The sequence below is a fragment of the Oryctolagus cuniculus genome, chromosome 14, assembly GCF_051225735.1.
Source record: "Oryctolagus cuniculus isolate XC-2025 breed Fujian yellow rabbit chromosome 14, ASM5122573v1, whole genome shotgun sequence".
Taxonomy (NCBI): Eukaryota; Metazoa; Chordata; class Mammalia; order Lagomorpha; family Leporidae; genus Oryctolagus; species Oryctolagus cuniculus.
Window position 1 is genome coordinate 6,227,042 of NC_142880.1, and position 24,481 is coordinate 6,251,522.

Here is a 24,481-nt window from a genome sequence, read left to right on the forward strand (position 1 = left end):
CAAATTCCATCTTACACTTTTCAAGAGTCCCTGCTGAATGTTAAGTTTTCCCAGGATCTTTGTAACTTTTAATTTCCAGGGTCCAGGTTTTGGTATCCTCTTAGGCTTGTAGATCACTTTTAACACTGAGACACTGCAAAAACTCTTTGATGCTGGCTTTCTTGAAATCCTCCATGCCTTGAATGCCTCCTTTTTAAGACAGTTGTTTAAGACTTTTTTACTTAATGAAAGGCAGAGTGAGATAGACACCTTCTACCTGCTGGCCACTCCACAAATACCCTAAACAGCTGAGACGGGGTCAGGCAGTTGATGGAGTCAGGGACTCCATCTGAACATCCCACATGGGTGGCTGGCAGAAAATCAAGTATTTGGGCCATTATCTGCTGCATTCCAGGCATATTCGCAGGAAGCAGGATAGGAAGTTGAGACTCCAATTAGCACTACAATACGGAAAGTGGGCATTCCAAGCAGTGGCTTATTAACTTGCTGCATCATAACAAGTTACCCGATTTTTCCAGTATTTATCCCAGACAGCACAGCTGGTCAAAAATATTCAAGTGGCCAATAAATGACAGGTATGGGCACTTTGGGGACAAGACATGGATCTCTATACATTTGCTCCTATGCGACTTCCTTGTCAAACAAAGCTCACTTCCAATATTTGTTTTTCATTTTTACCTCCAAACCTGCTAGCTTTAAGGATATTAATGGAAATCTACAAACTGAGAAGACTTTGCTGTTCTACATTAAATTAAACAGTCAAGCAGGTCGTTCTGAATTATTTTGAAGAGCACTAGAAATCAGAGATTTGCTGTTTTAATTAACACTTGCAATCAATTGGTACTTACAATGAAACAGCAGAGAAGAGTCACAAAATATACTAAAAGACACTAACTATGCTTTTCCATTCACATCAGAATACAGGATCTTCAGAACGCTCATGGGAAAACGTCTTATGAAAACACTATGCATAGGTCTTAACATGTTAGCATCTAAATAAACTGTTTAATTTCATTTCCCATGAATTTCTGAACTGCGCTCATATTGCCTGAGTTCTAAGCATACCCAATAATGCCGTTGTTTCAACTTGGTTTGGCCAGTTCTTCCTAGTAGCAGTACAAATGTAACCGTAGTAGTATGAACGTAAAGGCGCGAAGGCATTGCGTCACAGGAAAGGCGCACGCTTTCCAACATTGCTCAGTGGTGAGGTAAGTAATCCGACTGCGATGGACACTCCCTATGCAAAGATTTGGGGCAGAGAATGAGAGTTCCTTGCCTGCATGTCTGGGCTGAAGGTGTGTGGCTGCGGACAAGACGCAAAACAACAGTAATTAGTAACTGTCGCTTCTACTCAGAATCCGGTTTCAATCGGAATTTAAGACTTCCTGTACAAAGCAAACCAGCTAAGTGGCTCTGGCTCTCTCAGTCTTACTCAAGGCCACCAATAAGTGAAAAGGGGAGGTAACAAGAATACAGAACGTTTCCACTTCCACAGTACGCAGAAGGCTGCACTCTCAACCTGTTTTACCTCATTTTCACTCATAGGACACACAAAACTGGAAGGCTCTTCAGAGTTCACTGTTTTATTACACACCAGACACACGAACTAACCAGAGGTTAGGGTTTTATCTGTGCTCTTAAAATCACAGGAAATACATTTTCATCTATCTCCTGTTTTCTGATATGGGTGTGACATTTCAGATTCTTTTGGGATTAGTTTACATTAAAATGAAAGAAACCATAGACAGCTGTATATAATGAACTACGTGCTGTTTTTTGGCAGCTAATAGAGACCTGTTGATTACGAATACGTAACAAGACTGTATAGTATTCAAATGCTATGTATTTTGAACATCTATTGTTACTGTATATCAAAATCTCTGTTTGCAGCTTCTTATGTCTTCTTGAAGGCTTTGCTAAAAGCTCCAGCCCTTGCTACAGGAAGCTTTTTCTGCACACCCAGGAAGTGTAGATATGGAACCACTTGTCCCTCTCTGCACCATGGCTGCTTTTGAGTCTTGTGTTAGGCAGGAGGGAAAACACAGTCAACTTCGACTCCGAGGTAGGTAATGGACAGGAATGAGAGAACACAAGACCCTCTGCCCACCTTCCTAAGCTTATGTCTTAATACTCCCTAAGTGCCACAGGTACCTCAGGTCTTCCACACACCACTGTGCTCCCGCCCAGCACACTCGGTCAGCCTGTGTGCTGCTGAGAAGGTCGCATGCTGAACTGCCACCCCGCTTTGTTTTCTTCTGGAATCCCGAGACCACCTCAATGCAGTGTTTCCGTATCGTACCCTGTATCTGCGATTCACCTCCCTGTCTGCGCCATGTTACTGCAGTGAGTCAACGGCACCTTTCCATCTTCAATGAAAGACTACGGCCTCTTCAGTGGTTCTTCAAAAAATGGCCACAGGAATATTTTGCAAGTCCCAAGGTTTTAAACTGACATCTGTTCCCGTCACAGACCACACATCACCTCCAGCTGCACCATGAAACAGCTATCTGGAATCTGAACACAGAAAGCTCTCAGGTCAGTGCCCAGCCCAGTGGGGCAAGGCGTGCACAAGGCACTAGACCATCCCAGCTTTCCTCAGCCACAGAGTGAAGTTCATAGACTAAGCTGCCTTCTGATAGCCCATCACTGACACATCTGAGGTCATGCGGAACAAAACTGGCACAGAACAAATTTCAGTAGAGATGGAATCAGGATACTCAAGTCAGAGAAAGGAGGCAGGGGAGAAGGCCGGAACTTGGCAGGCTGGGGACTTCTGCTTCTGCCACGATATCCAGGGCTGTGGCAGGTCCGGGACAGCCCGCTCACCCCTGCCTCAGTTGATCCAGAACACTCTTTTGCATCCCACTACCCCACCAGGAACATAACAGGAATACCTGAAAATTCTGTGGGCTTTAAACCATCCATCCTGCCTGCCCTACAAGGTGGAGAACAGGATGCAGTGTAACTCTGAACAAAAACACAGGAAGCAAAATGCTAGCTGCTTTTCTTCCTGGGATCCCTTTTCTTCCACTTCCCAGAGGTGTTTTAAAGGTCAGCACAGTAAAAATAAGCTGTCTCCCACAGCATCCATACACAGCAGATTTTACACTAACCTACGCCAAATGCCAAATTCAAGAATCAGAACTGCCTACCTAGAATATTCTTCCTTTTCTCATATTAAACTTGTGTTAGTTAGCATATAAAAAGTTAGGAGACATAGCTTTTGGGAAGTCCAGTTGGTGGCAGGGCTGGACAACAGATGGTCACCCAAAAACCTGACCCAGAAAGGTGACTTACTTTGCATGGCTGTGCTGCCAGTGGAGCCCTATTTTGGGGATACCCTAAAAATCCATGACCTAATGTAGTCTGCGACAGCTCAGGGCACGGACAACAATCTTAACCTGATTCCCGCTCTAAAGCAAGAACACGTAACTTTCACCAGAGACATGCCAAAAACAACCTACAACAGCTTTTTTTATTTTGTCAAAACTGCTCCAAAACAAAACACAAACCAGGCAACACAAAATATGCTTTAGATATTTGCGGAGACCATGCCAAGTAATCCAAAAGGGCTTTTAATTAGGCGGCTTTCAGTTTCATGCTGTTTCTGCAGAAAGAGCTACTTTGGAGATAGTCATTTGTGAGTTTTTTGTATATAATTTTATTTAAAAAGTTTGTTTTTAAACCTTAACAGAGAAGTTAAGAGCTGTATCTACTTAATACTGGATAATTCAAGCTTTAATCTTCTGTCGGCACTGAAATTTTAGGTGAATTTGAGTTGAGCCTTAAGAAACGTTAACCACTGACAGCACTGTGATTAACATCTCTGTGTCCCGCATCAAACCTGGATTGGATTCCTGGACCTGGCTCGTTTCCAGCCAATGCAGACCCTGCAAGGCGGTGGTGGTGGCTGACGTAACTGGGTTCCTGTCACCCAAGTGGGAGCCCTGGACTGTGTTCCTGACTCCTGGCTCCAGCCTTGCCCAGGCTGTTGCATGCACCGGAGGAACGAACCAGCAGATGGGAGCTCTGTCTGCCTCTCACAAAAAAAAAATCATAACTTTGTAGTGATTGGCTTATTGTAAAATGTGTAATTCATGTTTGCCTAGACAGAAAATGGCTGGGGGTGTTCCTTCACTATCAAAATTAAAGGATATGCATGTCGTAGCACACTGGAAAGTAGTCTGTAAACTGTTTATCACCTACAAAGTCATACAAGAGATTCCAGTTCAAGCTGACAAACTAGGTTTAAAGTGCTGTATTAAAAAACAAATACAGTTCATTTTGGGGCAACTGATTATTTCAGTTTTAAAGAAATGACATTAATAAGAATGAAAACTGCATGTATATTTTCATTCTAGAATTCTTCAAAAGTGCTCTTTTTATTCGGGAAATGTTGTCCATTTCAGAACACGACAGCCAGCTGGTCAAGTCTGGGAAGACATTTATCTACACTTGACCAGAGGTTTCAGAAGCTACTCTGCCAGGTGGCTAGTCTTAACGCTCTTATGGTACACGTGAACATTACTTTTAAGTCACGACTCATTTATCTTCCTGAAGACTTGCACAGGCTTGTTTTAAATATTTTAAACACCTGTAAGAAGCTACAGAGTTTGCTACTGGTAGAGGTACTCTGGTTAGTGACCAAAATGGTGTGGCCAGAGGAGAAACAAGCATTATAAACATGAATTCAATTCTTATCAACACATACTGAGTTACTTTTCTCAATAAAAAAGCCAATCCAAAAAAGATCTTTCTATAAAGATTTATCATGTCCAAATCACAGTGAGAACAACTGGAATAATTTACCAATTTTGTTTCCTATGACGTGCCTTACAGATACCTCATTCAAAATTGGTACTGGACACAACAGAATGACATTTTCAGAATGTAATATTGTAATGACAGTACTGAGGTTGATTGTGACATACCATTAAACTCTTTGGGTATGAAGTGGCTACATCTTAATTATTTATATAGAGCATTGGTCCAATAACAAAAATAGAGAACAGCATCTGGAAATTTATCTCATTCAGTGTTCGGAGATAAAAAGCTAGCCATTCTTCCCATCATTATTCTCTGCAGGTAAGTCCTTGTTCACAACGAAATCTGAGGCGACTGCATCCTGGCCTTTCCCCGAGCTACTGCATGAAGAGGATGCTGAAGGCCATCACGACGCAGCACACGGCGACATAAGGACTCTTCCGCTCACCTGTGGGAACACAAGCAGACACTCGGCTTGACTGACTGAGGGGTCACTGTGCGTGATTACAGGGAAGAGCAACTCTAGGAACCCAGAGAACATTCTAGCTTAGGAGGCCCGCAACATTGTGGGGGTGGAGGTGGAACAAACAAGGAATGAGGTGCAACAAACCAGCAGGCATGATCCATAATGCACTACAGTACACGCGTATCTCCAAGACCCTTCCTTTTCACATATTTAGGCAACTGACAGTGTCTCCTCCGTGTCACCAAGTAACCGCAGACAATAAAACAGTGCAGAATGTAAGACAAAGATTCAAGAGAAACCATCTCAAGCAAGTCCATCCAGGCCAAAGAATTACCTATTCTAGTCCTATAAAAATGAAACGTCTACCTATTAAAACAAATCCAACATGCAATTTTGAAGCACGATTTTCCCCTCAAGGGTCTCATTAATGATACTGGAAGGAGAGGGGTGGGCAAACAGCCAGAGATGGAGATTATCAGAGCACAGTCACAGAACTGCATTTTAAAAAGCACACATACAATCAATGCTTGATACACTATTTTTGGGATAAAATTTGCATCAAGCCTATTTTAGTATGATTATTTCTGGTTAGAAATGCAGAATTTAAAAATATCTACTTGTGTGTGAGTCCATTATCACATGCACTTGAGCAGACGTTTTGCATGAAGTAAGCCTGAAATTGAGCTAAGTCCAACTCCTACTGCTCCCCCATGAACTCACAGTGAATGCAGCAGGAGCCTCTACGGTGCCTCGAGGGCAGAGTGAGAACAGAGCAAGGGGGCAGATGTTCCTGTCTCAGGTGTGCACTGGACATCCTCTGGCAGGGAGAGATCTTCACACTCCTCTCAGCTGTGCTGTTCTACAATGTTTTAAAAGTAGCTTTTCCAACTAACTAGGTTCCATATTTCACTTACCAGGTTCAGTCAAGCGTCACCCTTCTTATTAATGAAGATTCTCAGGGTTAGATTCCTTTCAGAGCCTCCTCACTGAGCTCCTGATGCCATACTATCAGTAGGTGTGTTTATATTATTAACTATGCTTGAAGACAACATTCATAGAAAACATCCACATTTATACACACATACACCAGAGAGATTTTAGGCAGTTCACAGAAAATGTGTTTCATAAAAAAAGTTACGTGCCGATTTCAAAATTTTATTGTATCCAAAGAACCTATCTTTTGATTCTACTTTTCCATGAACTTCTGAAGTACACTGGCATATAAAACAAATATTTGGTGCTGCTTTTTCTATCCATCAACATTTAACGAACCACCTTCTAGCTGAAAGAAAATCTACAGAGTGAAAGAAAGTAGTATTACAATACCACTAACTCAACTGGAAAAAAAAATCTTTTAAAACGCAAAACTACCTTGGCTCACAATTTAACATTGCTAATTCTCTTGAGGTTTAAAAATAAAAAAGACATCAAGTAAAACAAAAGTCATTCAAACATAAGTTTCCAGTAGATTTAGGCAGTCTATTATTCTTAGTAGGGCTATTTTCTTTGTCTAACAGTTTTGAACACCTAAAGAAGAATTAACATTGTTCTAAGTTGTCCATCTGCTGAAAATTAATTTCTGAAGCAGTTGTTCTTCATTCTCAGGCTTAGAACACTGTAATTTGCATATGGGCTTCATTTTCCTGTTTTTAATTTTCTTAAAAGAGATTGCCATGTGGTAGAGCTAGCCATCTCTGGTTGAACTCGGGCAGGAATGTTACTTCTTGTCTGGTCTCAGGTCTGTAGCAGCGAATGTGAAACAGTTGCTGTAATGTGGTGTGCAACATGATAAGACGATTTGCTGGGTCTTTTCCCATTAGCTGTACCCTCTCTCTGTGGATATATTCTATGTCAAGATAAGAGGGGCATGTGCTTGAGAAAGCAGCGGATCAGCATCGACATTTTCAAAGCCACTTTGCCGAAATAAAAAAGCCGATGCTCTCACAAAGCTGGAAAGAGCGATCATTTTAACTGAACCACCCAACATGTGACATCCACACAGCCAAGAGGGGAAAATGGAAAGAGTGAATGAGCAAAAAAAATAGAAAAAAGCATTATTTATAATGAGACATAAAAATAGAGCATAGGACAGGAAATCATTAAGAAAGCTACCAACCGTGCATCTTCAACTTAAGTGATACCTTCAGGAGTCAAAGGTCAACCTGGGCTGCCTGCCGAATGGAGCTATAGTATATTTCTCTAACTTACTACATAAATGGACTTTAAATGCATTCCTATTTCGGTAGGACTCTGCAATTTATGACCAAGCTGAGAAGAAGACTCAGCCTAACTCCACGTGCGGCTCTTCCTCGTGTTCTCTCTCAGCAGTTGCGGGACAGATTCTGCCGCTCCTGCTCCCTGGCAGTATTCTCGCATTCGTTCCCAGGCCGAGCTGCCTCTGAAGCAAGTCTTCTGGCTTACAAGTGTTTACACTCAGCATCAGCTATCAGCATTAGCCACGAGGGAGCCATTTCATCTCTGTATCTTTTTCCTCTTGGTTCTTTTTAAGTGCTAAGATGTGTGCTGTTCATTCAGGGTTTGCAGCTGTTGTACATGACTCAGCCAGATAAGCCTGTCCCACAAGTCTCTGCACGTCTAGGCTAGGCCTTCTCAACTGCAGCACTATTCCAATGTGGGCTGGATAACCGACTTAGGAGGGGCTGTCCTGTGCACCCCAAGATGTTGGGTGATGGTAAAGGAGAGTTCTCACAAGTTAAGATTCACGTGCCAATACCATGAAGAGAAGCAAGAAGGACAAAGACACTGCAGCCCAGCAAAGCACTGAATTCCCTAGAAGAGAACGTCTGTGTCACTGTCACCAGATGAGGGTGAGAATCTTCAAAGAGACTTTTCTGTGAGGCCCTCTGTGCTTCTGCTATGATTTCTACAGCAAGGAACGCAAAAGGTCAAGTAATTCTATGATTTCATCATCCCAGGTTTAGAAACAACACTTTAGTATTATGCCGACAACTTCCCGTCGATGGGTCTTGTCTATTAAAAGCTCAAGGGAAGAAAACTTGCTCTCCAAACTATTTCCATGGTGAACAACACATGAATCTTATAAGACGCTTTTAGGATTTGAAGACAGTTTATGATATAACCACTTGTAGATATCTTACATCTATTCCTAGAATATTTTCAGAAAAATTTCAGAGAATTACAAGAACTTTGTATTTTTCAATCTCTAAATGTTTTCTATTATGAACCATCTTCTAAATTTTCCACATTCCTGACAAGCTGAAAACTAGAGTAAAACATACCATTCTAAAAGAAACATAGTTCATGGACAACAATGCTTAAATTTCCTAGATCGTTTAAAGGGATTAATGAGAGAAATTCAGGCCACTGTCAGATGGCCAGTTAGATTAAATGTCAAATGCAAGAAAATTTTTTTAATAAAAGTCTGATAGCTTTCAAAAAGAAAAAAATAGTTATGTATAAATTCAATGTTAGGAGAAGAATACTAAAATAAAAATTCTCTTCATCATGCAAATAATTTCAGAGAGAAGAAACATTTTCAGTCCGACTGGTATTAAGTACAAATGATGTAGGTTTGTTTTTTTAATTAGTTATGTTAAAAATGATACAATCTATTTTTCAAGAGTACTGGTGAATTACAGCTATATAATACATTTAAGTTCCCCCAGTCATCAATCATTTCAGAGTCTACTATGTGCTGGGGACAGTGCTTAATGCTATATAAGCACCACCATAGGTGACTGGGATGAGTAATTATTTGTGTTTATAAACACAATTAAGATACTGCAATCTTAATCCCTTCATCAGACAGGAAATCAAAATGGTAAACAACACACAAAACAGCTCACCCTATAACATGAACGTGGTGTGCATCAAACTGTATGTGTCTGTCTGAAATCCCTCTTGGGACGGGCCTCTGACCTAGTGGTCAGGACACCAGTTAGGATGCCTGTGTCCCTTATCCAAGGGCCTGGTTTTGAGTCCAGCTCAGGCTCGTGACTCTGGCTTCCTGCTACTGAAGAGCCTTGGCAGGAAGAGATGACGGCTCAAGTAGTGGGATTCCTGACACCACTTGGGAGATATAAAACAACACCCTGGTTCCTGGCACTGGCCCTGTGACCACTGCAGCATCTGGGACATAAGCCATCATATGGGAGTCCTACTCTCTCCATCTCTAAAATAGTTATTAAAAAAAAAAAAATCTGAACCAAGCATGTATAGTGTCTACAGTACTTAAAACCTAAATTAGATTTTTCTTGTATTTTCTACCTCCACACTACTGAAATATTATTAAGTATCCACCCAATTTATATTTAACTAACACAAAGGACAGGGCTTACTGGGACTCTATAAAGTTTAGCAAAAATAAATAAAATTGACAAGCCTGAATTTTGCAAACGGACATTAGATTTGTGTGAATAGAGGGAGAGCATACTTACCAATTCGGGCGCACTTCCAAAATATACCCAACAGTCTGCACAGAATAAAAGAGAAAAAAAATGGCTATGGGTTATTTGAAAAAGCTAATCATTTCTCTTTCTGTATCATACAGAAAATTAATCACACATTTGCAATTTAACCTCTAACACTTTGCTCAAAACTGAAATCTGCCAATTTGATGTTTAGTAAACATTTACTTGTGCATGAAAGGGCAACAACATATCCACCACGTGATGAAAAATGCTATAAAATGGAATATATTAGTGTCAGGGGTCTAATCTGGAGTAAAATAATGGGTAACAAAAATTTGCACAAAGGCTTAATGTATTTAGGATTCAATTATTTGACAAAATAATACATGAACATAGGCTTTAACTGTGAGAGTCAAAACACGCACTACAATTTTTAATTGGTAAGAAATGCAGCTCTGTACTTCAATAATCTTTAATTATGAAGTCAAATGATAGTGTTTATTTATCTGTGTCATTAGTGAGAATATAAAAATATGTTTAAGAAGAAAACTTCCCAATTCAGAGGCTACTATTAGTTTACTGAATGCGGCATTTAAAACAATATTATCTGGAAATAAGATGAAGGACGATAAAGATGGACAATTAAATTCTATGAATGTATTAGAAATGAGTTATATACTATATGGATGTATCATTTGCTTGGCATGTATAACAGGTAACAGCTTTAAAAAACTGGCTTAGTTTTCAATGAACAGAGATATCTAGAAAAAAACTGCTGACGCTGTTTTGTCGATTTGACAATAGAATTCTAAGTGGTACTATACATGGTTACAAGGATAAACTAATGTTTGTTGTGTAAGCTAGAATTGGGTCAGCAAAATCACAATATAAAATAAAAAAATGGCAATTCCAGGGAAATTTAAATTGTATTATTTTTGTATTCAGAGAAATGGCTGGCTAATAAATCATGGCATCTTGTGTACGGATGACTGACAGAAAATACTGGATCATTAAGTTCTATGTATGTTGCTGTTCTAAAGCCTAATAACTTCATGACTTCCAAGCAAAAAATCAAGAAAAAAAAAAAAAAAAGAAAAAACCTCAGCACAGATCACAGATTCAAAGAAATGGGCAGAAATACAAAGGATGGAAATCTGACAAGTAAATCAAGTTTACTATAGAAATATAAACTAATACAAGGTGGACTACCCTTAAATTCAGTCCCACTTGCTGCCATTTGCGGGAAAGTGATTATCCCTTTAACAATAGCACTTGCCATCACGGGACTGCTCATGAGGATCGAGGACTACACAGAAAGTTCCTGGAGTCACCACCATGCACTGTGTTCAGTAAGGCACAGGCGCTAAGCACATGTGATAGCAACTCCAGACTGTCTCTTAAATTTGGCTTATATTTCCTCATCAAAAACTGGAAGGTAGCAGGTTAGGCATCTGCAAAGCCATGGTTCCTGATTCTAAGAAACCTCTGATTCCAACACGCACTTGTAACTTTAAGCTGCTCTGGCTGAGGGAGTGAATTCAGGCAGGTGGATCAGGCTGCCTGAAGGTGCTAGCTGGGTAGCTTAGGGCTGCACAGAGAACAGCCTGAAACTGTTAGGATCACAAAGCCAAGGTTTCTTCAGGTCTAACACTCTGGAAACAATGTATCACTTAAAAACTGTTAAGACCCAAATAAGCATACTGAAAGCTTTATAAATGGATCAAAAAAAAAAAAAAAAAAGCCTAACCTGGCAACTCAAGAAGCTGCCTTTTTCACCACCTGTTTTCCTCCCTAGACATACTTCTGTAATATTCCAAATGCTACCTATTAAATAAAAGATGCACTCAGTTGACAAAAACCAATACAATTATGATGCTTAGTTTCTATGGCAACATAACAGTGAGTGTTTCTGTTGAAAATGCTGTGGGGTCGAAAACTAAGAAAAAAGACAAAGCAGCAATCTTCCTGCTGCTTCGTTCTCTATTATCTGAGGCAGCAACAATTGAGGTTATTTTAAATATTCAAGTCCTCAAGAACTTGTTTTATCTAACCTGCCTACACATCTCCATCTAGGTGTGGTATACTTGGGCTTATAGAAATTTCTCCTACAGGAAATATTTATGTATAAATAAAAAGATTCTAACATTTTTGAAAGTAGAAACAAATTCAGAAAAGGTTTCATTCCGTTGACTGTATTAGTAGATACTACAAATGCACAATAGCCCTGCCTCTTTATGGGTCTCTCATGTAGGAGGACGGACTACACTACCACTCAACCTCTACTGCACGGCTGGCGGCCCTGAGAACTCCTTTGTTCATGTAGCAGGTTGTGGGCGCATTCCTGCTCCCAAAGGTCAAGCAGACATCTCCACATGCAGCCTACCTGCTTTGGAGAAAAAGCTTCCGTGACAGCGTCAGGAAAGTGCAAACCCAAGTATATGTAACTATTCTTAATGACAGAAACGCAAGTATCTTATGAGACAAACATTATCTTAGCATCCCAAGAAACTATTTAGACAGCTGAGTATTGACTGGCTTCTGCTGTATGCCTTCATAACAGGTTAGCCGTAGGTTTGCTGGGCAAAGGATAGAGAAATGGGACGGACTGCTTGGGTGGAATGACTTCACGCCCAACTAAGCAGTAAGTGAAGATGATATAACTTCAACAATTAGACAAAGTAAATGACGTACTTAAGAGTAAATGCAACAGGAGTTCAGAGTAAAGACAGTGCCTGCAAATAAAGTGGAGGTAATGTCCTACCTGCTGGGCGGACACACTTCAACTAGGTTAAAGGACCTCCACCATACACTCATTTTACCACACTTCAGGTCACTTCGAAAATTTACCTTACTATAGTAAGATAACGTAAATACAAAACTTTTGTATTTTTAAAAATGGAGGGAGCAAGCAATGTAAAGTGTTATTAACACATTAAATTACACTTCGGAATTAATGTATCTAAAGACTGTCATGTAATGTCATGTAATTAATGTATCTAAAGACTGTCATTAATATTCAGTGTCCATAAGCACTAATATGTGATCAGACATCATTAGTAACATACCCAGTTTTATTTCTGTCCAGCACGCTGGGTGCCAAGGATCGGATATAAGCACAGGTACATATAAGCAGCAAGATTACAGTCAACAGACTCTGAAAATTGAAAATGGCAGACTAAAAAGAGAAAAAAAAAATATATGAAAAACTGCATAGATAAAAAAATGCCAGACAATTCCATATCAAGAATCATGTTTTTATTTTTTCAAAAAGGCAAACACAATGACAATGCCTGACATGTCATTGTAAAACCAGGCCACTTGAAACACGTACTTTCCTGTCCAGTCTTTGGGCTAAGTAATGCAGGGGGAGCAACAACAGTAAGATCTAAATATAAGAACATAGAAATGCCTTGAATCAGGCATACTGACCAAAGCTGAGTCAGTACGTAACCAGCATAGAGGTCCCAGGAGTCCACCCTAAAGTCTCCCTCCCCTGCCAGTAGCCGGGGAGCGACCTCACTGAGTGGCTGGCCTTGCTGTGAAGCTGGGTGGGGGGTGGGGGGCGGCAGACGGCATCAATGGTCACCAGTTTCTTTCAACTCGGAACCTTCCAGGATAAAAATGCTCTAAACCCATGTACTGACCAACAACAGTCCCTTAGATTTGGATGAAAGTCAAGTACCTACTATTTTACTGTTGAGTCAACATTATTCATCATTTAATAGTTAAATCTTGAGGCTGACTCTATTAGGAACTTAGCTCAAGTGTCCCCCTCTCCAGGAGTGTCCTTGAGTCCATCTGTGCTTTCTCCACTTTCACGCAGAACTTCCTTTCCAGTCCCCATGGAAACCCTGGCCGAACTTACTAACCTAACCACGGAAGGGTGAGCGCTGTGTTACCAGAGTGCATCTCCAGCACCTGTGCCGACCCACACAGTAAGTAATGAAACCATTTTAACAAAGTGCAATATTGTTGTACATTTAATAACCTTCACACACTGGCTGATATAACACACTGACCTCATACAAAAGCCAGTAATATACTGATTCAGTAAACTTAGAAACATTGCCCCCCAAATCAGGACCAATATAAAGATCACAAATTGCAAAACTGCTACTTGCAGAACAATGGTAACCTGGTAAGTCCCAAAGAATACAGTGAAAAAGACCTTAAGGGAATTACGCTGAGTGTGCACAGAATTAACCTGTTCTGTCCCATCATCCTAGGAGTAGGACACTCGTAGGGACTTAAGAGGAGTAATAATAAACGGCTCCTATGTCATTGAAATATCTGCAGACTTGAAAACCTGGAACTTAATGGGTTAAAATATGTGGACCAACAGCCTGCATGTGTTACCATCCAGTTGAAAGACAAAGGAATAAAAAGACTCCATCCACGACAGGAACTAGGCCAGAAAGCTCAATGACCTAGGAGAAAGCTTAACACGAAACGTACAGCATTGGCATCAAAGGAAAACTGAAATGCTTAAAACATGCAAGAATGTAAGGGCAGAACAGACTCATATGCCAGGTTCTTACATTGGAAGGCAACACTGTGAAGCTAACATATGAATTTGAAGTAAAGTTAATACCAACAAGTTATTTTTGAAATAGCTGATTCTGAAGTTCACATAGAAAATGAATAAGAAAAGCCAGAGTAAACTTAAGAACTAGTCCTGTCAGAAATTGTCACAATATACCCTTTTTAAAAGACTTATCTGAAAAAGTTACAGAGAGAAAGATCTTCCATCCACTGGTTCACTCCCTGAATGGGCGGGACTGAGCCAGGCTCAAGTCAGTAACTTCCTCTGGGTCTCCCACGTGGGCGGCGGGGGCCCAAGCACTTGGGCCACCTTCTGTGGCTTTTCTCAGGCCATTAGCAGGGAGCTGCATCCGAAGTGGAGTGGACAGGACATGAAGTCAGCGCCCACATGGGATGCTGGCAGCACAGGTGGCAGCTTTATCCACTGTGCCACAACTCGGGCCCCTACAATATCCTTTTAAACCTTTTACCTCTTTTTACTGAAAAAATAATTATATATACCTGCTATTTACCAATATTCTTGATGACAAAATATGCTTACATTTAGTGCTATCTGGTATGAAAGAGGATGCAATATTTCACAACCACTTCATCTTTAGGATGTAAACTTTTATGTAAAGGCAAGAAGATGCAGCGAGTATGTCTACGTAAGTCTTTTACCTAATTCTCAACTTGTCTGAACACAAATTTTCTAAGAGCTACCTTTCATGGTGTGAAAAAGATAAAAAAAAATGACTTGTACTTACCATATCAATACTTATCTTTTTTTTGTAATTCCTTTATGTCTATAGGAAAGGTAAAGTTTAATACAGCTTGCTTTTGACTAAAATGGGTTTTAATTTTGTACCTGTGAAAACAAGTGCTAGACATATCTTGAAATAAACCAATAAATTTACTAATGATCAACTGTGGGTAGAAAAAACACGGTCTTAACAATGTGTTTCTTTCAATGGTCCAATGTTGACACGTGTTATGAATATATTAATGAACATCACTGGACAACAAGCTCATGAAACACATTTCCTCCCAGCCAACATGACTGAACTTGTGAATTTCCTGTGTACTCTGTCTGGAGACTGAAGCTAGACATTAGATTCAAAAACACACATGGTGGGGCAAGCTCTGTGGTGCAGTGGATCAAGCTACCACTTGGGATACCGCACTCCCTATCAGAGTGCCTGGGATGGAATCCCAGCTCCTCTCTCCTCTATCTAGCTTCCTGCTATTGCACCTGAGGGCAGATGATTGCCCACATGGGAGACCTGGGTGGCTTTCGTGTGGCCTGGCTCAGCCCTGGCCTGTTGTATGCTTTTGGGGAGTGTGCCAGTGCATCAGTGGATAGAAAATCTCTCTGACCACCTCCCCATCTCATTCCCCAACCCCCAACTCTGCCTTTCAAATGAAAATTTTTTTAAGAGATCTATGAGTTGACAGCTTCCTTTTAGGAATTTCTAGCAAAGCATTAAAATTATTGCTACTCACTAAGTGCTTACTCTGTGTTATTCTCATACATGTGAGGCAGATGTTATTACCTATAGATGAGACTACTGAGGAAGACAGCAGTCACAAGCCACTAAGAACACAATGCATGTTTTCAAAATTAAACAGCAGTAAGTAGTAGCCAAGTGACGACTGAAGCCTTGTGGACAAAGAACGCTATTTTCAGAAGGTAAAGTGTCAAGGAGAAAGCAGCAGCAGGGTCTCAGGGTTTCCTGAAAGGGAACAATTTAGATGGGCAAAGGAGAGGGACAAAATACAATGGGAACCACATACCAGCCCCACTCCCCGCCTCCCCCCCCCAATATTCAGGCAATAATCAGCATATTCAGTCCCTGCAAAAAGATTTGTGTTAAAGTAGCTGGGAAAGCAATTTGAAAGTGCATTTATCATCTTCCTAAGGGAGTGTCTAAACTCCTGGGTTTGTACTGTGTACATGTGCTTCAATGACATGACACTGGAGATTGGCTTCTAAATAAGCCAGCCTGTGTGGGAGAGAAGAGCAGGGCTCACGATGAAATGCTGAATAGATGAAGGCTTGCTTGTTAGCATTCTTTCTACGTTTGTATGAATTTTTCACAATAAAAGATACGCAGGCATTTGGAAACAGCCTGTATGAAGGAAGCACATTTGTGTATGTGAAACCATTTATAGGTATGAACTAAATGATGTACACAACTTTTTTTTGTTTTGTTTTTTGATAGGCAGAGTGGACAGTGAGAGACAGAGAGAAAGGTCTTCCTTTTCCGTTGGTTCACCCCACAATGGCCGCTATGGCCGGCGCACCGCGCTGCTCTGAAGCCAGGAGCCAGGTGCTTCTCCTGGTCTCCCATGGGGTGCAGGGCCCAAGTACTTGGGCCATCCTCCACTGCCTTCCCGGGCCACAGCAGAGAGCTGGCCTGGAAGAGGGGCAACCGGGACAGAATCCGGTGCACCGACCAGGCCTAGAACCCAGGGTGCCGGCACCACAAGTGGAGGATTAGCCTAGTGAGCCATGGCGCTGGTCACAAATTTAAGAATTTAAATGGATCACCTTTAGCTGGTGAGGTCTTTGATGCACTCCAGACCGTGGTCAGGACAGTGTTTCGGGGTTACAGACATCAGCCTGTCACCTATAGTGGTCCTCTTGACGCTTAGCTCCTGCTGTTCTGGGATACAAAGCGTTGGTCTCAGGATTAAAGCAAATCAGGGTTTTCAATATGCAAATGATACTAGGCTGGCGCCGAGGCTCACTAGGCTAATCCTCCGCCTTGCAGCGCTGGCACACGGGGTTCTAGTCCCGGTCGGGGCGCTGGATTCTTTCCCGGTTGCCCCTCTTCCAGGCCAGCTCTCTGCTGTGGCCCGGAAAGGCAGTGGAGGATGGCCCAAGTGCTTGAGCCCTGCACCCTATGGGAGACCAGGATAAGTACCTGGCTCCTGCCTTCGCATCAGCGCGGTGCGCTGGCTGCAGCGTGCCAGCCGTGGCGGCCTTTGGAGGGTGAACCAACGGCAAAGGAAGACCTTTCTCTCTGTCTTTCTTTCTCACTATCCACTCTGCTTGTCAAAAAAAAAAAAAAAAAAAAGTCATTAAAGTGAACAGAGGAAGCTGAGCATATAATGAAGTCACAGATGATTTTAAGAAAGTGGTAGGTAAATTGATTTACCAAGATTAGTATTTTAAATCGTGGCTTTTTTCAAGGTGCTGTTTCTTGCCTGTCTGGGGAACTGACACTCTTCCAGGCTTGGGTGTCCTCTCCTCTCAGAGGCCCTCTCCATGCTGAGCAGGGTCAGCATCTTTGTATGTCTGCGTGTTACGTGTGTGCCTTCCTTCAGTTGCACCCACCGAACCGCACCACTGAGGTTCTTAACAACCTCCACTACTAAGCGCGAGACAGCACATGGTGATCACTGGAAAATGCTGAGCGAGTAACGAACACGCTAACTCAGATTCCAGATTAACAATGGATATTTTTCAACAAGGACTGTAGATCAGACTGCTGAACACAGCATCTTGCCAACTACTCAACAGAAGCCTCCACACACCACTATAGATTGGTATTTAGCTGTGAATGCTATTTTGAAAAGCCAACTTAAGCAGCAGCATTTTACATATTTTAAATAGATTCTTCTCTAACACTGGCACTCTAATTTAGGCTTTCCTAGTAAATAAATAGAAAGATGGATAACATCAGGTTTGTAGTAGTCCCACAGCTAGTCCTTAGAGCACCAAGTAATGAAGGCAGCTGTGTGTGGACCCCCTCATCTCCCTCTGCAAACTCACACTGATCTTGGCGTGCATCTCCCCGAAGGAATACCTATTTATTTCTCTGGCTGGTGAGCAAAATAAGCAAACTTTGAAAATGAAAAACGAATTTTCCAGGGCGGGCAGATCTTTACCGTGTTTTGCTTGCCAATTGTACTTAAACAATATTCAAGGGACAGAATTTTATAACCAAGAATATTAAAGCTTCAGATTCATTTTAACAGATGTTTTTCTTAACTAAAGTTGTTCTATTAATAGTTGGTATTTTGCTTGCACGAATGTGGTTTAAAAAATAAGACAATAAATTATGTAATCTATCTTAAATGAACAAGTATACCTTATACTTTGCAATGCTTTTGTTCCTGAAAATAGCGTATTTTCCTCATAAGGGCAATACTGTAAAATGATTTTACTGCCAACTAAGCCTGAACATTAAAAATCAAAGTTGTGAATAACAGTGCCATAAAAGCAAAAGTAAAGCTGAGAACTTCTATAATATTTTAAAATAGTGATTATAAAATAGAAACATCAACTTTAAAAGGCCAGCAATAGATCATGTGTTTGGTGTAAACTAATAATCTAGACCTACTCAAAGTGAAAACACAGAAACCTCGCATTTGGCTTTCTTTCCATTCCCCAGCGTAGCCATATGGAGAGCACTGTTAACAACTGGATAAATAAAAAGACACTGGCTCTTTTCCTGTGCATAAACATTGTATTCACAGAGGGGTTTTTCTGAAAAATAGACTTCTACTACATACATTTTCTACAGTTTTCCTTGAAGGAAGAAACTCAGAATCAACAACTCCCTGCCAGTGCCCAGAGACCCACTCAACTCCAGCTGTCTAGGAAAGGCCCGTGGCTAAGGGCAATGGGCTCCACAGCAGTTTTGAAAAAAGTTTTGTGTTCTGGGTCTCTACTGTGTGTGGTCTTGGTCATGTTTACTTTATCTCTGCTTGACTTGGGATCTGTCAAAGAGGATATCACTTTACTAACCCTCAATGATAAGCAGTCTATCTACAAATTTTCATGATCAGCAACAACATGCAACAGTTAAACTATTCTACTTCTGCACCTATGCAGGCATTCTGGAGGGGAGGGTAAGAGGAAGGTGAGTACTACAATTGCTGGATGAGAAGTAACTCATGGTGGGGCAGGGAAGATGGGGTGGGCAGTGTTACGGTATAGTAGGCTAAGCCTTCATGCTGAGGCGCTGGCATCCCATATGGGTGCCAGCTCATGTCCCGGCTGCTCATCTTCTGATCCAGCTCTCTGCTTATGGTCTGGGAAAGCAGCAGAAGATGGCACTTGGGCCCCTGCACGCACGTGGGAGACCCACAAGAAGCTCCTGGATGCCAATCAGCCCAGCTCCAGCCATTGCAGCCATGTGGGGAGTGAACCAGTTGATGGAAGCTCTGCCTCTCAAATAAATAAATCTTAAAAAAAAAAAAAAAAAAGTAACTCATGTTTAAATTTTGATACTTACAAATTAGTTCACATTCTATTCAGAGTCTACCAATTTCTATTTTCAATGAATTGAAAACAGCTTTTGTTGCAAATGAAGCTCTCCTCTTGAGTATGTTTTCTATTGTGTTCTAACAAATTACACCAACTGAGACACTCAACACAACACAAATGTGAAGTGATAGGCCTCCAATGGGTCTGACAGCTCCTCCTGAAGCTAGTCCAGCCTGCAGAGGTTACAGAGGAGCCTCCTCTGGGACTTTCTGTGACTAGGATTTCCCAACTCTCACCCACCCTCAATCCAGGAAAATTTCCCCACAACCAAATTCTTAACTTCACACTCATATGCAAAATTCCTTTTCTCATGTAAAGTAACACATCCACAGGTTTGTGAAAGGGGGTGTGTGGCATTGTTTACCATGACATCAATATTTTCTTTTTATAAAGAGGTATTCAGTAACATCCCCTCAACATAGGGCTGCCTGTGGCACTCCCTTGAACACAACTCACGTGCAATCAGAATGGGGACCCTGAGGGGCTGGCCTTGTAGCACAGCAGTCAAAGCCACTGCCTACAACATCAGCCTCCCATAAAAGTGCTGTTTGGTCTACCAGCTGCTCCATTTCCAATCCAGCTTCCTGCTAATGGCCTGGGAAAAGCAGTGGAAGATGGCTCACAAGGGAGACCTGGAAGAGGCTCCTAGCTCCTGACTCCGGCCTGGCTCAGTACAGGCTGTTATGCCGCTCTGGGGAGTGAACCAGCAGATGGAAGATCTCTGCCTCTCCCTTTCTCTAACTCTGACTTCAAAACAAACAAATAAATAAATACAGTAAACATTTAAGAAAAAAAAAGTGGCCCTGGGTTTGTGAACTGCAAGGATCAGGCCTTGACCTTTGACCTGTACTCAGAGTTGGCTCATTTTCACACAGCATGGCTTGGAGGTTCTCAAAGTTATGTCTCCCAGAGACCCTTGATGATCCCTATGCACTGCACACACATCAGACCACTCACATCTGATCAGTTTGACAGGCTTCAGATAAAGTAGCCTTACTGCACTGAGTTAATTCACCCAGAGCAGAAAGCAGTTATTCTGCATCATCATCCTGAAGTGAATCCGCTGGGCTTTCATTCTGCCACCACTATAGGAGATGCAGTAACATCAATGCATAGGCAGAGGCAGATCCATGCAAAGTCCAATTAGAAGCTTAAAAAGAAAGCACCCAAAGCAGAGGAAATGCGCACATTAACAGACCAAACATCCTAAGCCTAGACACTGCTCCAAGACTGGCTTCTAGCCACCTACTCTGCAGTCAGGACGCTGACTAAACATACAGCACTGTCCCCAGCTTTCGATCCTTTCAGTACCTTCCAGCTCATCCATTTTTTCGATTATCAAAATTATGGAACGACCTTGCTGAATAAGGCCTCTTTTTTTAATGCATCACACATTGCCTCGGAGCTGCAATGTTGAGTCTCCTGTGTTGGAAATGCATTTTTACTGACAAACTAGTCTCTCCATTTAGCTGAAGTACTTGAGAACAAGAATCCAAATTTTCAGAACTCTGCAGATGGCAACACCGTCACTTGTATTAACTGCTACTCCTTCTAGATGGAAACAGAATTCATTCCCCTCTAGCAGAAGGGATACCGCAATGATACTCCTGACCTGTGATAAACAGTTCAGTGCAAAGTGGGGCAGCATGTTATCATTTCCGAATCTAGGTCAGGGCAGCATCTTCCAACTAGTTTCTACTTACCAAGTCATATACCGCTATTAGCTCTTATGACAGAAAACGCGGACACGTACACAAATGTACACACACACGCCTCTGGGGCCACCTACTTCAGCACCCGTGGCCGCGATCACTGTCCAAGTAGATCAATTTGTTCTTTGATAAATCACACTTCGCTCTGTCAGGTGAATTTCATTTTATGTCCCTGGTCCTGTTAAAGCCACAGCTGAGAGCAGAATCACCTGTATTTGTCCGCCTTAGCAACACCAGTGGCTATTGGTCCTTATTTCTATCTCATGGTCATGGAACCTACAATTAATCTACCATGTTTGTGCTGCTTGGCTCTGGAGCTAACTTGGGATATTTCAGATCTAAAAATAAGGCAACAGAAGTGTCTGAAGTGTTAAAAGCAAGCAAATGTACCACTATGATAAATACTGCGATTAAAAATATGCACTTCACCCATGGCCAGAGAAAGTTTTCTGAAAAGAAAAATCTTGCTATGGTTAAGTACTGTGACCATGTAAAATCAGGCAAAGACAAAAGGAGAACACAGAGGGTAACGCATGGAGTGACCCCCCCCCCCCCCCCCCGCCGCGCTAATTCGAATCCTGTGGAGCTCATCAATCCCCAGGAGTCTGGACTTAACTGATTTGGGCATCTACAGTTTCCCCAAGCCCCCTGGGCGGTGTTACTTGCAAACTGGCACTCGGCTGGAGAGGATCAGCATCCACCCTCAGACTCCCGCCCTGTGCCGTCCAAGTGCAGTTCGAGTGAGAAGAGAACTCCGTGTATGGCACGAGGAACGCTTGCCTCTGGCCTGCGATGCCATTTCACTGAGGCTGTCAGAGGAGCTGTGGCAGCAGACATTACTTTGCTGCCTCCCTCGTACAAACCTTCCTCTTCCTCTTGAATGTCCTACGTCATGAATGGCATCACGCACAGGAGAGGGGCACAGGATTCAGTGACCGAGGGAGCCGGTCCCCTTCAGCTTCGCTCTGCGTGCTAATACTGGGCAACCTACGGAGCCCTCTGCATTTGCTTCTTCATACGTGCCAAATTATGCCAATCTTTAATTGAACACTGTACAGACTTTCATCATAGAGCGCCTAATACAGCATCTCTGGGGAAAGTCATTAAGCTCCCAAGCTTAAGAGAATATACCACAAAAGGTAGCTCCCTTAGCCCAAACGGCTCTGCGTCACTACCAGTCCCTCATGTATCCTCTCAGAGCGACACTATTCACGCAAAGCAACACAACGAGCCCTACGTAGCCACACGCTCAACTGCAGATGAAGATGTTGAGGGAAACAACGCCATCTGTACTAGACACGTACACTTTGCCCCCGTCACTAGCCCCTGAAGATCACGGTGTAAGGACTATTCACACAGCGTGCATTTGTATTAGCTATTGGAAGTAGTCTAGTGAGGATTTAGACTGTACCTGAGAATGTGGGCAAGCTATGGGCAAACACTCATTCTCTCTAAGGGGCTGCACCTCCGTGGACTGTGGCATCCGTGGGAAAAGCGGGGCAGGAACCAATGTCCCATGGATATGCAGTGACAACGGTACTTAGGTGGGAGGGCAACAGATCTCCAAGACTTCCTCCATCCTCAGTCATGCTGTTTCCAACGACAAAGCATGGAGACCTCAGCCGCCTGAACATTAAAACCCACCTGAACCCAGGCTTCACAACCCACTAGCTGTGTGACCCCAGGCAAGGCCGTGGCCTCGTTCCCCATGTCCCTCTCCCGAGGAAAACTACTCGGGAGTTGCTGTGAGCTTCAAGCAAGACAATATTTATAACCAGATGTCTCTGGATGAGCTGGACCTGGAACACAGAAAGCGCTTAATAAATGAAAGCTATTATTATCTTGAATTTTAGAAAAGCAAGGCAAGACAGCCCCAATTCCACTGATCTTCAACACAGTGCTGCTGCTAGCCAGTCCACGTGACACTAGGATTGAGGAGGAAGGTATCCTTGACCTGGATCATGTGACAAATAATGCAATTTCATCCTCTAGAAAGAATCAGAAATGACAGTCTTCCTTCTATATTAAAATTGAAATCGGAGTGAATTTTCTCAGCAGGTTAAGGGCACCGCAGTAAGGACTCTAACGAACCTTGGTAGGTGGGGAAAGCAGCTGACATGGGCGCCTCTAGCAGGTGGCACCCCTGTCCAGGGGCGACTGTGACTTACGCTCCACCCACACCCAAGCAGCTGGCATCCAACAAGCGGTGACCCTTGAGTCTCTGACTCAAGGGGTAAGGGTTGGGTGCCGGACGGGATTTTTGCAGCAACACAAGGGCAGTGAATTTTCGCCTCGGAAATCCTAGCTTTCCCGGGGCCACGGTGGCTTTTCAGAGTGCAGGACCAAGCACGCGGGGCTTCCCCACAGCGAGGCTTCCGCGGTCCACATTGGGCACGTGGGCTTCCTCGTCGGTTCACCCGGGCGGTGCGGAGGCTGCACTCTCACTCCCGATGATGGTCTCCGTCCCCGGCCTCGCGGGCTTCCCTTCTCATCCTGCACCTGCCAATGTCAGCCCCGCTTTCTGCCAACCTCGGGGACTCACCAGTCCAAGCTTGCCTGCGGGGGCCCAAACCGTCAGGGGAACGGGCAGGAACCCACAACGCTGCACGCACAGAACCTCATGGTGGGGGGCGTGGGAGAGGCCTCCCCGGCCGGACGCCGCCGGGAGACGCGGAATGAGCTCCCTCAGGGCCTCTGCACAGAAAGCCCATCACGACAACCTGCGGTTTGCACGGGCGCATCCTGCAGACAAGCATGGGAGGCGCCTGCATGCAAGGCCACGGATTCAACAGGTGAAACTGCTGGTGTGCACGTTAGGTGTTAAATAAAAAAACCAAAAATCAAACAACGGCGCCGGGGTCAAGCCCGCAGGGAGAGACAAGGAGGCAAACACGAGGATCCCAAGTGGAGAGCTGCGCAGCCCGGACGCCTAGGGGGGTCCACGACCCCAGATGACCTCCATAACCGCCAGGTCCAGCCACCCCGGCGCAGCCCAAGCCGGACACTGGCCTCCACGGGCCCCCGCGCTGCTGCTGGGACGCTCGGCCCACACTGGCCGGGCGGGCGGGCGGGCGGGCGGGGGCCGGCCACAGCGCTCCGGGGCCTGTGCACCTCCCCGGCTCGGGGAGCGCCGAGACACCGCCACGGCTCCCTCCAGCCCCCGCGGGGGCCCGCAGCGCCCTGCCCGCCTCGCAGGGGCGCCCGGCAGCCCCCGTTCTTACCATAGTGAGGTCGGCGGTGCCTCAGCCACATCACCCTTCCGGGCCCAGGGCGGAAGAGGTGCGCGCGCTCCGCCCGCCCTTCCCGCTGTCCGGTTGGGCCTATCACGGGACCGCCTCCGGAGCGGCGC

General features: G+C 43.5%; 1 protein-coding gene and 1 non-coding gene across 2 annotated transcripts; both read right to left on the reverse strand.

The window, feature by feature from the left end:
* Positions 1–3,447: 3,447 nt before the first annotated feature.
* TMEM167A (transmembrane protein 167A) lies at positions 3,448–24,399 on the reverse strand. The gene is made up of 4 exons (XM_008261902.5): positions 24,354–24,399; positions 12,687–12,796; positions 9,649–9,683; positions 3,448–5,212 (listed from the first exon to the last, which is right to left on the reverse strand). The coding sequence occupies exons 1-4, from the start codon at positions 24,354–24,356 to the stop codon at positions 5,142–5,144; spliced, it is 219 nt and encodes a 72-aa protein (XP_008260124.1). The 5' UTR covers positions 24,357–24,399; the 3' UTR covers positions 3,448–5,141.
* LOC127492888 (small nucleolar RNA U109) lies at positions 11,865–11,999 on the reverse strand. The gene has a single exon (XR_007922716.1). It is a non-coding gene; the product is annotated as a small nucleolar RNA U109 (small nucleolar RNA).
* Positions 24,400–24,481: the final 82 nt, after the last annotated feature.